Source organism: Siniperca chuatsi, linkage group LG17, assembly GCF_020085105.1.
Source record: "Siniperca chuatsi isolate FFG_IHB_CAS linkage group LG17, ASM2008510v1, whole genome shotgun sequence".
Lineage (NCBI taxonomy): Eukaryota > Metazoa > Chordata > Actinopteri > Centrarchiformes > Sinipercidae > Siniperca > Siniperca chuatsi.
This window is the reverse complement of record NC_058058.1, coordinates 2,396,682-2,412,884: the sequence shown is the minus strand read 5'-3', so window position 1 is coordinate 2,412,884 and position 16,203 is coordinate 2,396,682. Positions and strand designations below refer to the sequence as shown.

The window sequence follows — 16,203 nt, the reverse complement described above, 5'->3', positions numbered from 1 at the left end:
CTGGAGAGTGAATATTTAATTAGTTGAGCAGAGACCTGCAGGGCTTTGGTTCTCTTGTGTATTTGGAAGTAAAAGCAGAGTTCCTTCCTTGTTTGAGGTGTTTGAAGCCTAAACAGTAATGAATCAATTCACACTGTGATACAGAAGATAAAAATCCACTTGCATCTTTGCACGAGATATGCTATACAAATAAAGTTATCATTATTATAATTATTGTTGTTGTTGTTGTTGTTGTTGTCAATTACGCCCCAAAGCTGGAACATCCCTATTATCAGGGAAGACAGCTCACTAAATATTTTTTAAAAAGCTAACAGCTTTTCTCTTCACCTTAGCCTTTAATTAGCTGTGACTTTCCTGATACAAGCCCGAAACTCTTTTACTTCTCTGCTTTTAAAATGCTGTATTTTCTGTGATTTTATGTATTCTATTTTTAACTTTATTATTATTATTATTTAGTGTGTTTTATTTTCCATCTTATGTTATGCATTCTATGTATGCTATTTTTGTCTTTATTTTAATTTTACTATTATTATTATTATTATTATTAAGAGGGTTTTATTTTCCATTAACTATGGCATTATATCCCTGTTTTTCTGTTCATCCTATGTCTTTCATCTGAAGCACTCGGTGCATCTAATTTTCTTTGTTGTAAAGGACTTTGAGCTACATTTCGTGTATGAAAGGTGCTATAAAAATAACGTTTATTATTATTTTATTTTTTTTACCATGAACAGTGATGTAAATTGTAGAAAGAACTGGGCCAGGCTAGCCGTTTCCCCCTGCTTCCAGTCTTTATGCTAAGCTAGGCTAAAAACATGCATTGTACTTGTCCACAGCCATTGGTATTGATCTTCTCTTTTTATTGTTGAAAAGAAAGCATGAGTGTATTTTCCAAAATGTATTATTTAACTATTCCATTAACAAAATAAAAGTTTCCTAACCTAAATAATAAACTATGTGCTTAATTGAGGTCTGTGTGAGACAAACAAGGGTTGTTTTTTTGTTCCTTTAGTATTTAATATATATTTTTAATGCTCTACTTCAGTGTATGAAAGGAAAAACAAAACCTCTGGAGCAATCACAAATAATTAGATGGTTGTAAAGTGTCACCATGATCTGTATGCTCTTGCAATTTTCTGTTAAAACTTAAAAGTTACAAAGATCAACAAATTAGCACAGGATGGGTGCCAGAAAATAAAACCATAACATTATGGGTGCGGAGGTTGGGGTTATGGCTCGACAGGTTAACATCCCATCCTTCAACAAACTTCGAGTTGCCTAACCTTAGTTGCCACATAAGGATATTGAGGTGAATGTTTTACCAATTACCATTTTGCAGATAAATTGTCTGACACTGTCAGCAGGTACACACAGGTAAGTGAAGATAATATGGCAGGTTTATTGAAAACAGCAGGCGACCAACACAGATGAAGGAGAATTCAGGTAAGTGAACGGGATGATGGGAAGTCTTCGTCAAAATCTTATTTGAGTACTGAAGTTTTTCCTCTTTTCCAGGGTTTGGAATGGAGCTGAAAAACCAGGAGATGATTGCAAGCGAGGGCTGAGTGGAATCCAAGGGACAGGTGCGTAACAAACAGGTACGTGCGTCAGGTATATCAACATAATAAGGCTGAGACCAGACAGTGAGTGAACGGGAGGAGTGCTGCTTTATAGTGCTGGTGGGTGCTTGCTGACAGGTGATTGTAATCAGTAGTCGGGTGATTGGGACCTAATGACGGTGGTGACTGTGTAGACTCCCTGATAGACACAGTGAGTCTAATCCAGGCAGCATTGTTTCCCACCAAACATATTGTGCCAACAGAAAATATTTGCATACGAGTCTAATTCATAGACGATAAGGCTGGACTTCATGTGTGGAACTGCCCAGTGAAATGCTAATCTTTTACTGTAAGTGGAAAAAGCATACTACTAAACACAGAATACTTTCCAGCACCAACGCAGTATTTGTTGTTGCCTGTTAGCCTTTGTTCTGGGCTGTAATGTCACAGCAGGGAAGAACTTTTTTAATGAATCAGTTACTCACTCGTTAAAATGCATTTCTTACTGGTTACATTTTCTTCTGCTAAACTGGGATCCAATTTAACTGGCTTATATCGTGAAACTCAACAGGACTGAACTGAACTTTATTTAATGCATTAATAATAATAATAATAATAATAATAATAATTCATTAAGTACATGCAGTCTGCACTATACTGTGAGGTCTTGGTACATTCTGGGCTTGAAGCTTGTGTCAGTGGTGTATGGTGTACTTATAATGTAAAAATACCAATTACAAGGTCATATTCAATGCGCAATTATTGCATTTGAATGTGAACTTTCTTATTAATTGTAACTGTGTTTCTTTTGCAGCAATAATATATGAAGTATTTGAGGAGAAGAAACCAGCCTCTCTGCGATGGCAAGTTCAGCCCCCAGCCAAACTGCTTACCCGAGATAGCATCATGTGCCCAACACACTTGCTATTCCTCAAAATCCGTTACTTTTGCAACAGTGAAACATACTGTTTGAAAATATGCACAATAAAGCATAAATCTAATCTGTGTTGTTTGTCCAAGTATGTTTTTCTACAGTAAGTTAGCATCCAAACAAGGTTATGTCAGAATGAAATAACAGTCTGATGTTAGACGGTGCAGTCCCTCATTCGTCCAGGAGTGTTCTATCATAGAAAAGGTTTCAGTCGTAGTCATCTGGACACTGTTTTCAGAATCAACTATTAGACATCTGTCTCAACACAACCTACTTCCAATTCCGGGGACACTTCTACAGACAGATTCACGGCTGTGCCATGGGCTCTCCGGTCTCTCCCATTGTGGCCAACCTGTACATGGAACAGTTTGAGAAGAAGGCATTGTCCTCGTTCCCGGGCACACCACCAAGTCACTGGTACCGCTACGTGGATGACACCTTTGTGAAAATCAAGAAACAAGACTTGGAAGCGTTCTCAGAGCATATTAATTCGGTGGACCCCAACATCAAGTTCACGCGTGAGGACGCCAAAGAGAACCGCTTGGCCTTTCTTGATTGTTCTACACTCAGAAGAGAGGACGGAAAGCTCCAGATAGAAGTGTACAGGAAACCAACACATACGGATCAATACTTGCTCTTTGACTCACACCATCCATTACAGCACAAGCTGGGTGTAATCCGGACATTACAACACAGAGCCCAAGAAGTGCCCACCGGCCCAGAGGGTAAGAAGAAAGAGGAAAGGCATGTCCAGAATGCACTCTCAGCCTGTGGTTATCCTACTTGGGCTATCAAAAAAGTTAAAAGAGCCAAGAAACAGGACAAAAGTGTAACAGAACCAAGAAGGAACGGTGTCTCCATTCCTTATGTATCTGGACTGTCTGAAAAACTACAAAGGATCTTTAGACAGCACGAGGTTCCTGTTTTCTTTAAACCAGGCAACACTTTAAGACAGAAACTCGTTCATCCTAAGGACAAGTTACCCACACAGAAACAGAGCAATGTAGTCTACTCCATTCAGTGCAGTGAGGAAAACTGCAAAGAACGGTACATAGGCGAGACCAAACAGCCACTTCACAGAAGACTTTATCAGCACAGACGACACGCTAACTCAGGATTACAGAGCGCCGTGCATTTGCATCTAAAAGCTACAAACCACACATTTGAAGACAGCGAGGTGAAGATTCTAAGTAGAGAGAAGAGTTGGTTTGAAAGAGATGTCAAGGAAGCCATTTTTATTAAAAAAGAGAACCCCTCTTTGAACAGAAATGGTGGTCTGAGATTCAATCTGCCCAAAGTTTACCACAGTGTATTATCACCTTGGTCACGCCAATCACATGCTAATCAGGTACTTAACAGTGATGAAGTAGATGCAGCCAGAAAACAATAGGCCTGATTACTGATTACTGGGCCATCTTGGAAACTATTAGCTCAGTTTCAGGTGAAACTAGCTATTAACAGAGACTCAGGCAGATTCCTTCCTGAGGGCAGGGCTTATGTAACACAGAGTAGCTTAAATTTCTGAAGAGCCTTAAAAGTAATCAATAAGATCTTAAAATCAATCCTAAAACAAACAGGGAGCCAATGTAAAGAGGCTAAAACAGGTGTGATGTGGTCGTACTTCTTGGTTCTGGTTAACAGCCTAGCAGCTGAATTCTGTACAGTCTGCAGTCGTGTCAAAGTTTTTTGATTAAGACAAGTGAACAGGCTGTTACAATAATCGAGGCGTGAGGAGATAAAAGCATGTACAACAGTTTCTGCATCACTAAGATTTAAAATAGATCGGATTTTTGCAATGTTTCTGAGATGATAAAAACATGATTGGACAAGCTTAGTGATATGTTGCTCAAAACATAAATTGCTTTGAAATAGGACACCAAGATTTCTTGCAACAGGCTTGATATGTTATGACAGGTTACCAGTAGATGGCAGTATTTGTTGAGCTGAAGAAAATGTATCAACATCCAATTTTTAGTTAGACAGGCAGTCCTGCAGAGAACTCAGCGTACTAAGGTCAGTGGGCTCGACAGGGAGGTACAACTGAGTGTCATCCGCATAACAATGAATGCAGATGACATCACCCAAAGGAAGCATGTATAAGGAGAACAGTAATGGTCCCAGAATTGAACCTTGAGGCACATCGTACTTGATATGGGAAAAGGATGATATGAAGTTATTAGTGCTAACACAGAATTTCCTATTGGACAGATAAGATGAGAACCAGTCTAGTGCAGTGCCAGATATGCCCACCCAGTGCCTTAGGTTATCTAAAGGAATGCCATGATCAATTGTGTCAAAGGCAGCACTTAAGTCCAGCAGCACAAGAATTGAACACATACCTGCGTCATCAACATGAATATTAAAATCACCACAAAGAACAATTCTATCATAATTTAAAACAAGACTAGATAAAAACTCTGGGAGTTCCAACAAGAAGGAGCCAGCTGGTTTAGGGGGGCGATAAATAATATCAAATATGATCGGGAGGTGGCCACCAAGTTTAAACAAGTTAAAATCATTGCAAGCTGTGTTTTACTGCTGTGATCTTTCCGTGCTCACTTTTTGCTGCCAGTGTAAGACAACACACCAAACTGTTTTCAGCTAACAACAAGTTGCATGTTTTCCTTCAGTTCAGCATCAGCAGAGCATGATGTCAGTGTATGTGTGGTTAGCTCTGTGGGCGGCTGGAAACTTTTTCTCAAAATGTGGTTTTGTTTTTGTTGTTTAGCACGTCTGCTCTCTGCGTTTAGTTCAGTTTTCAGCTGTGATGGCTATTGCTGCTCTCCAATGGGATGCTAATGTTGCTCTGTGTCTGCTGGATGTGGAAGTAGCCAGCTGTTTGTTAACATGTTCAACAACATGCTCAAAAGGTCATTTGAGTTTCTGTCTTGTACTGGCACAGAATTAGTTGTGAGGGAAATGTGATCATACTGTATATTTAAACAACAGGATCCATCAGTGCTCATCGACCACAAAAAGACCAAAAAATAAAGGTGAGAATGTGGGGTTTACACGTCCAGGCAGCTGAGTTCCTTTCCTCAGCTCAGAATAAAACAGTGTTTTTATGCTCAGTCATTTCAGTCTGTATGAGGACGAGGATGAAGATCTACAGCTGCCTGTTAGCCTTTGTTCTGGGCTGTAATGTCACTGCAGGTAAGAACTTCTGAATTATTGTTTATTTCATTCAACGAGTCTGAAATAGTTATTTAATCACGACCCATAAACCCTCAGTCATGCTCAAGCTGCTGCGCTGCTGATAAAATAATTTTATAATATTTATATTAATACAGGTTCATGTCAACAGCTCTGCTGTGTATTTGGCTACTGAACACTGACACTGAAAATGAAAGAGAAGTTGGAGGTGACTAAAGGTCGTCTGTTTAACTTTACGGCCACACACTACACTTTCAGAAAACCTGTTTTGTGGCGAGAAAAACGCCATTTTATTCTGGACGGAGGGCTGAGACGTGGAGAAAAAGATGAGTTTACAAGTTAAACTTAGTGTGGACGAACTCTAAAGAGATTTAATTCGATTTATGTCAAAGCTTTCTGGTCTGAACATCACACAGAGCAGCTTCAGAACTGAACTACAGATGGCTAAGCTCCATTTGAATCTGAATGTGTCAACACACAACATATTTTATAACTTGGGATCCACTCTGTCAAACATGTGCTCATGTCTTTCTCGATAAATAAGTGGATTAGACTAAATTAGACTGAAATGAAGTTTGACTCCGATAAAATTCTACCTCTGGACTGTCAAAGTGCCTCTGGACAAGCCTGGTGAGGACAGCATAGTCAGGGGTCAGCGTTTAATTAAGTATAAATTATAACAGTGGCCTTCTTCAGTGTCCATCCACTGTATAATACAGATTAATGTTGTTCTGACTCTAACGGTGAACATAGATCTGAGCGTTCCTCACAATAGCAGAAATACTACTTTTCTTTAAATGCATGCATATTTATTGAAAATGTGTTTCTTTTACAGAAATACAGCAGAAAATAATCAGGGAGAAGGCCTCCATCTCTCTGCGATGTCCTCACTCTGTGGAGGGTAAAGTGACGTGGAGCAGAGAGATTAATGGAAACAAAGTTGACATACTTACAGTTGAAGCTGACGGAGATATAAGACACAATGACCCAGGCAGACGATACAGTTCATTGGCAGATAAGTCACTTCACATTAGCAGAGCTACCGTCTCAGACACTGGAAGATACTTCTGTAATAATGAACCGGCTGTGGAGCTGACGGTGATCCCATCAGGTAACATCAAACTTTAATAAAGTTGTTCTGCTTTCTGTTTTCTCTCTCTGTTTCATAATCACGTCTTCCTACTAAATGTTGGATGTACAGCATGAACAAAAGCATAAATAACTAGTTTCACTTAGCAGATGCTGTAACAGTTTTTAAACAGAGTTTACAGCTAAAAAGTTGAATAAATGATCTTAGAAGAGAACTTGGATGAATTTTTATGGAAATGGCCGAAACAAAGTTACGATGACGTTCCACACTGCCAGACTTGGAACTTTTCATGGGAGCTGTAGTTTGTTTCTGTGCTCACAAAGTAATCGTTGTTTAACTTTGTTAAAATCACAAAGGTTTCCGTTTCTAATAGCAAGTGTTGAAGTGGAGCCAGTTTGTCTGAGAATATGGAGAGTAAACCTCAGGAACTGAAATGCTGAATGAGAGACTGCATTGAGTTACAGAGGCTAGACAGGAAGTGACATCATGACTTCAGTTCTCTGTTGTTTCCTCCGTCCTTCACTAAAGGTCATAAGGTACCACCAACAATGACGACAACACCAACAACTACAACAACAACACCACCTCCACCTCCAACAACAAGACGAACCACGCCTCCACCTCTTCCAGCACCATCAACACCGCCTTCACCTCCAACAACAAGACGAACCACGCCTCCACCTCTTCCAGCACCATCAACACCACCTTCACCTCTAACAACAAGACGAACACCACCTCCACCTCCAACAACAAGACGAACCACGCCTCCACCTCTTCCAGCACCATCAACACCGCTGGTAAACACAGGTATGATGACGTTAGTGCATATGTTACATATTATGAGAAAAATAGTTGGAATATTTGAATCTGTTGTTGGAGTAATCAGGTGAGAGCAGTGAGCTGTGCGTGTCGGTGAGGGATGTGGATGACACATGTAAGTTATAGGTTTCACCAATAAGCACCTTATTATCAGAGATGTTAGGATATTAACATGAAAGCAGTTACATGATGTATGAGTCAGCACAATTTGGTTACCTCGAGACAGCTGAGCTAAAGTACGCAGTCCTGGCACCGGAAAGTGATTAAAGGCCAGTGGGCTCGCTGGCTCTTTTTTCTAAAAAAAAAATGACTACTTTGTTCTCAAAACATAAATTTTTTTTCTTGTAATATTATGAATAAATTCTCTGTATCTCAGATTTTTTCCCCCCAAACAGGGGCCCTTCTTGGCAATTGTACACCGTTAATGTAAGTTCACTAAAAGTGCTCGTTTCTGCCACTGACAGGCTCAGATTGCTGTTCTGCGTGTCTGATAACATCGTGGAAAGGATCCTACAGAGAGAGAGCTTTTTGTTAAAGTGCGAGATCCCTGTGTTTAACCAGAAACAGCTGTTGTACTACTGTATATCTGACAAGCATTATATCTGTATGTACTGTTATATTTTTGTATGAATTTTCACTTTGTCTTCCAGCTGCTCCTGAAGACCAGCAACTACAGCATGGTTTGGTGTTTGGAATAACTACCGGCCTCCTCCTCGTCCTCATCCTCATCATCATCATCATCGTCTTGTCCTTTAGGAGACACAGGTCCAACAGACGAGGTAAATAAAGCCTGACCTGGACTTTTATCTCAATCACTCCCTCGTTCATTCATTCACTACTTCCTGTAGACACTCAATAGTTTATGCATTAGTAAGCAGTCAATCATCATTTTGTGTCATCACTGACAGATTTTTGGGCACTATGGTGCATATATTTATTCAGAGTTCAGTTCAGACATCCTAATAAAATGGTAAAAATGTATACACCACAATACATGGTAAACAGAGTGATTCTGGATACAATGTAAGATAAATTATCGCTGTTTGCTGCTGAGCAGGTTGTGTTCAGTGGCTTTTTACAGCCTTTTCTCTGACAACGACGCTCTGAGAGCGCTGAGAGGGAACCAGGACAGTAAAGTTGTGAGCCGGACAGATGAACAGTGAGCTGAAACTCACATTAAAGCTCCGTAAAGCCGAGGGGAGCTGCAGATTCAGCTGATAATCATTTGTAGGTTCATCACTACGAGCAACCTCTTTTTACATTGTCACATTATTGTAAAATATTGTTTATAGCTGCTTTAACTTCTTTTACTCTTCCATTATCTCTCACTAGCACATCTCTCACATTTAAACGTCATGTAGTCTCTATATAAACAGTGAAACTTGATGTATTCAGTTACATTTCTGACTTTTCTGATAACTGTTTACTGCCTTTCGTCAGTTTCAGGGGCTTCATAATAAAAGAAAACTGTAAATTGTAAATGTCACAATCTTACCGAGTTTGTAGCTTAAATTTGTTGTAATTTGTATTATAAGAACTGGACTCCATGAAGGCGCTCGTTCAGCTCCAGTGAATTGACTGCATAAGCCAAAAAGGTTTTCTCGCCCACTGCACATGCTCATTTGTGTTTCTCTCCCTGGCCCTGCCTGCTCGGCCCCACAGACGTTACTTTGCAACAACAGATAACAACAGCTTGAAACTTAATACAAAGAGTAAAAACTGACCTTGTTTACAGTTGGAGGTGTGCCGTTTCACCGTTTCACAGACATCTCTTTTATAATGGAGTTCTATGGTTGAAACACTTTTTGGGCTGCTGAGAATTTTTTTGCTGCAGTACTGCGAGTGGCCACTGAGTGGTGGCATCATATCCAGCTCTTTGAATACAGCCCTGGTTTTCACAGCTGGATGGAATCACAGTCGGCCTGCCATCAGACTTTAAAGCAGTTAATCACTGATTATTCGCTGGATTATTAATATTATGATGTTCACAATCTCGTGTGGCAGGAAATGAAGAAACATACATCTATGATGAGATACTGAATGGATTAGTGTCTCCAACTACAAATGGTAAGAAATTAATTTTATATTTATATATTTTCTATTATGATCAAGACTGATCTTAAGTTAAACTCAGAGCAAGCAAAGCAAAGTTTTTTTGAAACACGAATTCCTGCCAGTCTTTCAAAAACCCAGAAACACTTAATGCAAGTTTAAGGGAATTTCTAGAATCTTCAGAACTCTTCTGTCCGTCTGGATCGAAAAAATATTCCATCCATTCCACTGTTTGCCAAGTTGCAACTCACTTTTTCAGTCCAAACCAAGATGGTGTTACGGTACAGATGGGCAGGAGACACCGAGGTGGAGACACAGATGGTTTATTACCACAGGTTAAAAACAGGCAGGGAGTTTCCTAATAGGAAGTGGTTACTGATACCGTCCTTTGTGAACTGATGTCGGAGATCGGGGACTGGAAACACACACTGGAGCTTGGATATCACAGGACAGGCGACGGGGACACAGGCGAGGAGACATACACGGGGACAGGCTTGAGTTTGAAGGCGATTGTCTTGTGTAGTGATGATTCATGTCCATGCATCAATGAGACCGGACACTGACTGAGGTGAGTGAGGTGTTTTTATACTGGGGTTGATGTGGTGCAAATGAAGATCAGGTGTGAGATTGGAAGCAGGTGTGCAATTAGAATTCTGGAGAGGGAGTGCACTGTGGTTGTGGAGCTGGGGAGCCTGGCGTGTCTGTGACATTACCACCCCCCCCCACGACCCGCACCTGAGGGTCCATTTGATGATGGTGAAGGGGCCAATGAATCTGGGACTGAGCTTTCTGCAGGGCAGGCGCATCCTGATGTCTCTGGTGGACAGCCAGACCTTCTGACCCGGTTGGTAATCAGGAACAGCAGATCGTCTGTGGTCGGCTGTTAGTCTGCGCCTGCAGAGTGCTCGTTGCAGTTGATGGTGGGCTGCGTCCCAGACCCTCTCGCTCTCTCGGAACCAGTAGTCGACCGCATGCACCTCTGAAGGTTCCCCCGACCATGGGAAGAGAGGGGGTTGGTAACCAACCCAGGAACTGGTTCCCATAGTCCTGGCGGTCATGTCAGAAGGTACGCAGGAAGCGCGCGATTTCTAGAATCTTCCTTTCTGTCCATTTGTTTGTGGGTGGTATTAAATGCCTTCCATACCCGTGAGATAAACTGGGGCCCTCTGTCAGACACGATGTCCTCTGGGATACCATAATACCTGAAGACGTGATTAAACAGTAGTTCTGCGGTTTCCATAGCCGTGGGCAGTCCTCTGAGGGGGAGTAGTCGGCAGGACTTCGAGAACCTGTCCACGACCACCAGGATACAGGTGTTGTTGTCGGAAGCGGGTAGGTCGGTGACGAAGTCCACTTCTAGGTGTGACCAAGGTCGGTTGGGAGTGGGCAGTGGACAGAGTTTACCGGATGGAAGATGGCGTGGACTTTTGGCAATGGCGCATTCCTGACATCCTTGTACCTTCTCACGTCCCTGGCCATATTTGGCCACCAGAAGCGTTCTCGTAGCAGTGAGAGGGGGTCATTGGCCACAGGGTGACCACTGCCCAGAGATGTGTGGGAGGAATGGATTAGGGTGGTTCGTTGAGTTCTGGGGACATTCTCTTGGTTTGGGGGACAGCACGGCAGAGCGTTGGTGGAGGCATTGGAGGAAGGCTGGGACGTCTCGGACCACTGGATGGGGTTCACAATGATTTGTTTGGGGAGAATGGTTTCAGATTCGTCAGGGAGTTCGTCTGGGGCATGTAACCGGGAGAGGGCGTCTGCTCTACCGTTCCGGGAGCAGGGGCGATAGGAGTTGTGAAAGTCATATTGAGTGAAGAAGAGGGACTAACGAGCTTGGCGGGGGTTCAACTGTTTGGCTTTGCAGAGGTACTCCAAGTTCTTGTGATCAGTGAGTACTGTGAAGGGATGTTTAGCACCCTCCAGCCAATGCCTCCACTCTTCCAGGGCCAGTTTGATGGCTAGGAGTTCTGTTACCGATGTCATAGTTTCTTTCTGACGGGCTGAGTGTCAGGGGAAAGTAGGCACATGGATGGAGTTTGGCTGGGGTGCCCTGGGATTGTGACAGCATCGCTCCTACTCCCGTAGTAGAGGCGTCCACCTCTACCAGGAATGGTCTTCCGGATCAGGGTGAACCAGGAGCGGTGCGCTGGTGAATGCTTCCTTTAAGTTCTTGAAGGCCTCATGGGCAGCGGGTGGCCAGGACAGAGACTTGGGCTTGTGGCGGAGGAGGTCAGTCAGAGGTTGGACTATACTACTGTATCCTTGAATGAATAGACGATAGAAATTGGCAAAACCCAGGAATCTTTGGAGCTCTTTGATGGAGATAGGTGTGGGCCAGGTCCGAATGGCTTCGACCTTCCCCTCATCCATCTGGACGCCACTGCTACTGATGTTGTAGCCGAGGAACTGCACTGAGGTTTGATGGAAGGAGAATTTCTCTGCTTTGAGGAGAGATGGAATTTCTTCAGGCGTTCCAGAACCTCCGCAACGTGGTGGCAATGTTCGGCCAGGCTTCGGGAGTAGCTCAAGATGTCATCGATGTAGACTAGGACTGACTTGTGGAGGAACTCCCGGAGCACCTCATGGATGAAGTCCTGGAATACGGAGGGGGCGTTGGCCAAACCATATGGCATGACTAAGTACTCATAGTGGCCAGTGGGTGTCACGAAGGCTGTCTTTCACTCGTCCCCCTTGTGTATCCGGATGAGGTTGTACGTGCTGCGGAGGTCCAGCTTGGTGTAGACAGTGGCACCACGAAGCTGTTCCAAAGCTGCCGGGACGAGGGGAAGAGGATACCTGAATTTGATGGTGATGCGATTGAGTCCCTGGTAATCTACACAAGGCCGCAAGCCTCCATCCTTTTTGGCCACAAAAAAGAAACTGGATGCCACAGGGGAAGTAGAAGGTCAGATGTACCCCTGGGCTCTATGTGCTCCTCCATGGCTCTTTGCTCGGGGATAGACAGAGGGTAGATCTTCCCATGGGGCACTGGTTCACCCGGTATAAGGTCGATGGCACAGTCCCATGGCCGGTGTGGTGGTAATTGGGAGGCTCTCCTAGGGCAGAAAACATCCCTGTAGGCGGCGTAGCAGGCAGGGAAACCGACTGTTCTCCCGCGGGCTCTCGATGGAGGTGGTACAGACGTTCCCTGGGCTGAAGACGTGATAGTGAAGGCAGGAGGGGGAAACAGTCTGGATGGCAGGAATGACCCCACCGTAGCACCTCGCCGGTGGTCCACGAAATGATGGGGTTGTGTTGTTCCAGCGCCCTAAGATTACCTCCGCGGTTGAGCCCTCCAGAACCAGCAGATGTTGCTGCTCCTCATGCAGCATTCCCACTCGGATGTGACGGGGCCAGCAGCCCTATGGACACGGTCGCGGCTGAGGGGTGTTCCATTTACTGCGTGGATTTGGTAAATGGATGGCGCGGCTGTGGTTTTGAGGCTGAACTGGCAGCTGAGGGCACCGGATATGAAGTTGCCGGCTGACCCGGAGTCAATGAGGGCTTGTACTGGTAGAGACATTTGGGGAGTAATCACAGTTATGAGACTAGAAAGGGGCTTTAAATTTTTTATGGTAGGAAGGAAGGCACTCACCAGAGGTCTCAGGGGACGAACGGGGCACGAGGAGATGCTGTGACCTGCAGTGCCACAGTACAAGCACAAACCCTGGGTCAGCCGTCTATGCCGCTCAGCGGGAGTTAATCTGCTATTTTCAAGCTGCAAGGGCTCATGGTCGGGTTCTGGAGGGCGGTGGCTCTCTGGCTGACGGAGGGACAAGATAGGAGATGACTGGTCCCGGTGTTCATCCAAACACGCTTGCATACGGGTGGCGACTCTCATGGCTAGCTGGATGAACCTCTCGAGGCCGATGGTATCCTCGTATGCGGCGAGATGCAGTCTTACCCTGGGCTCCAATCCCTGACGGAAGGTGGTAATTAAGGACTGTTCATTCCACCCACTGGCAGCAGCGAGGGTTCGGAACTCCAGGGGATAATCCGTGACTGACTGGGAACCCTGCCTCAGGTGATAAAGGCGCTCACCTGCAGAGGTGTCCCCTGCTGGTCTCCTGAACACCTCCTTGAAGTGGGCGACGAAGTTTGTCAGGGATTGGGTCACCGGTCCGTCTTGGGCCCAGATGGATTCAGCCCATTGAAGAGCCCTCCCTTGGAGCTGGGAGATGATAAACGCTATATTAGAGTGCTCTGTCGGGTACAGGGAAGACTGCATCTCCAGGACCAGCGAGCATTGAAATAAGAAGCCGTTGCATTCCTCCGCCGAGCCAGAGAAGGGCGTGGGTTTGGCCATGGGACTGGCGTATCCCGGAGAGGGTGGAACTGCAGTGGTGGATGCGGAAGTGGAGGGAGGCGTGGATACGGGTGGCGGAGCGCTGAGGCTACAGCGCAGAAGATCCACCAACTCTTGGAATGGGTCCATAGCACTCATGTTGTCGTCCAACGACGGGTCCGGTCTTCTGTTACGGTACAGAAGGGCAGGAGACACCGAGGTGGAGACACAGATGGTTTTATTAGCACAGGTTAAACAGGCAGGGAGTTTCTGAATAGGAAGTGGTTACTGACACCGTCCTTTGTGAACTGATGTCAGAGATCGGGGACTGGAAACACACTGGAGCTTGGATATCATAGGACAGGCGACGGGGACACAGGCGAGGGGACAGGTTGAGTTCGAAGGCGATTGTCTTGTGTAGCGATGATTCACGTCCATGCATCAACAAGACCAGACACTGACTGAGGTGAGTGAGGTGTTTTTATACTGGGGTTGATGTGGTGCAGATGAAGATCAGGTGTGAGATTGGAAGCAGGTGTGCAATTAGACTTCTGGAGAGGGAGTGCACTGAAATAAAAACAAACGTGTCATCGTGGCTCAGTCTCCTGTTGATGATTAACCATGTTTAAGTGTTTCATCATTTCAAGACATATATTTCATTATTAGAATGGAAAAACTTCCTCCTAATTAGTCATAATTAGGAGATAATTAAAATGTTCTGTACACCTGTGTTGCACCAGTGTCCGTTATTGTTTTTCTCTGTAGACATCTGTAACTAATGACTCGCCATATTCTTTGATTGGCAACCCAAAGCCTGATGGAAATAAAAAAGGTGACTTTAATCCAAAGCTAGCTTTTACGTTGGATGGGAGGCATTTAATGTGTTACCTTAAAATAACGTACAACGGGAATCATGTTATTTTATCATGGAAGACATAAAGAGATTGTATTTCCTAATACAGCAAAAAAAAAAAAGGGGAGCGAATGGCACATCTACAAAACCTCTACAGTCACCAGAACACATTGTACAGTATAAGTCTTTCACATAGCAACTCTAATTTTAAAACTGTAGATGACACGAACAGAAATGAATTATGAATTCTACTGACTGTAATTTTTTCTCAATCAACAGGTACATCACAGCTGAAGGACTCCACGTACGTTTTACTGGGGAAACCCAAAGCACCTGGAAACAACAGTGAACAATATTTACATAGTTTCACCTGAATATCTTGCTTCTGTCAGGTAAAAACAGACTTCTGAGTTATTTGTAGGAAAATATTGAAAAAGATGCTTATTTCTCTGTGTTGCATGGACGGATTATGAGACAATGGGCCCCTGGGCACAGACATGTAAAAAAAAAAACCTCAACCCTCTGGACGGAAAGAAATGCAAAACTACTACAAACTACGCAGCTGTGTGACTGTTTTCCTGTGGTCGTTTTGTGTCTCTTTGTTATTTAGTTTCTCTTTGTAGTCATTTTTTGTCTTTATGTTTGTTTTGCATCTTTTTGTAATCGTTTTGCATGTCTGTTAATTTGTTTCTCTTTGAAGTCGTTTAGTGTGTCTTTAGTCTTCTTTCTTTTTACGGTCGTTTTGCACCTCTGTGGTTGCATGGTGTCTCTTCGTAGTTGTTTCGTGCCTCTTTGTAGTTGTTTCGTGCCTCTTTGTAGTTGAGTCTTTCTGTAGCTGTTTTGCATCTGTTGTAGTCATTTGATCAACTTTCCACCTGGGCCTGAGCTCAGTAGACCTGTTCAGTAATCCATCCATGGTTAGAAGTAAAGGGTTAAAGCTGTTTGAAATTTACATTTAACTCGATATATTTTAAGTCAGAATAACTAGCTGCAGTATGTACTGTAAATATTTGCTAATAAAGATAACACTTGGGATGCTTTCTAACATTAGAGGATTGAATGTGACCAGTGGATACAAATAATTATATAAATAATTTTGCTTCCAATAAATTTTTGTTATTGTTAAGTCTAAACTTCTGTTCCTGTTTTTTTAAATATAATTTTAAACAAAAAATGATCAGGACCAAGTATATATTAAAAAAAAAAAAATTCAGTACATCTGTACTTTATTTTGCCTTTTTACAAATCATTGAAGAACTGGATGTTTGACTTGTTTTTTTAAAGCTGTGATGTTTCTAATCTCCAAGTTTTGTGTTTTTAGCAGCCACAACCAAATGATTTCCATGGTATCAACTTCTCTGTCCAATTCTTTAAAACTTCTCTGTAGGTATTTTTGAGGAAAATTATTATTCACAGATTGGATGATGTTAAATTCAGTGATATTAGTATGTGTTGCCA

The 16,203-nt window shown here is 43.3% G+C and overlaps 1 protein-coding gene across 2 annotated transcripts; it reads left to right on the top strand.

Moving 5' to 3' along the window:
- Nucleotides 1-5,273: 5,273 nt before the first annotated feature.
- Nucleotides 5,274-15,252, top strand: LOC122864352 (proline-rich receptor-like protein kinase PERK10). 2 transcript variants are annotated; one of them, XM_044171649.1, is made up of 6 exons: nucleotides 5,274-5,643; nucleotides 6,479-6,754; nucleotides 7,262-7,540; nucleotides 8,203-8,331; nucleotides 9,557-9,619; nucleotides 15,025-15,252. In XM_044171649.1, exons 1-6 carry the CDS (start codon nucleotides 5,490-5,492, stop codon nucleotides 15,117-15,119), a joined length of 996 nt encoding a protein of 331 aa, XP_044027584.1. In that variant the 5' UTR covers nucleotides 5,274-5,489; the 3' UTR covers nucleotides 15,120-15,252. The 2 variants fall into 2 exon arrangements, with proteins under 2 accessions (XP_044027584.1, XP_044027586.1); XM_044171651.1 differs by lacking the exons at nucleotides 9,557-9,619; nucleotides 15,025-15,252 and adding an exon at nucleotides 8,610-8,749.
- The last annotated feature ends 951 nt before the right edge of the window (nucleotides 15,253-16,203 follow it).

Excerpts from the sequence above, each read along its gene's own strand:
- LOC122864352 (XM_044171649.1), top strand. The coding sequence starts at position 5,490 with ATGTGGGGTTTACACGTCCAGGCAGCTGAGTTCCTTTCCTCAGCTCAG. Across the intron at positions 5,644-6,478 it reads GGGCTGTAATGTCACTGCAG|AAATACAGCAGAAAATAATC; the intron begins GTAAGAACTTCT and ends TTTCTTTTACAG. Across the intron at positions 6,755-7,261 it reads GCTGACGGTGATCCCATCAG|GTCATAAGGTACCACCAACA; the intron begins GTAACATCAAAC and ends CCTTCACTAAAG.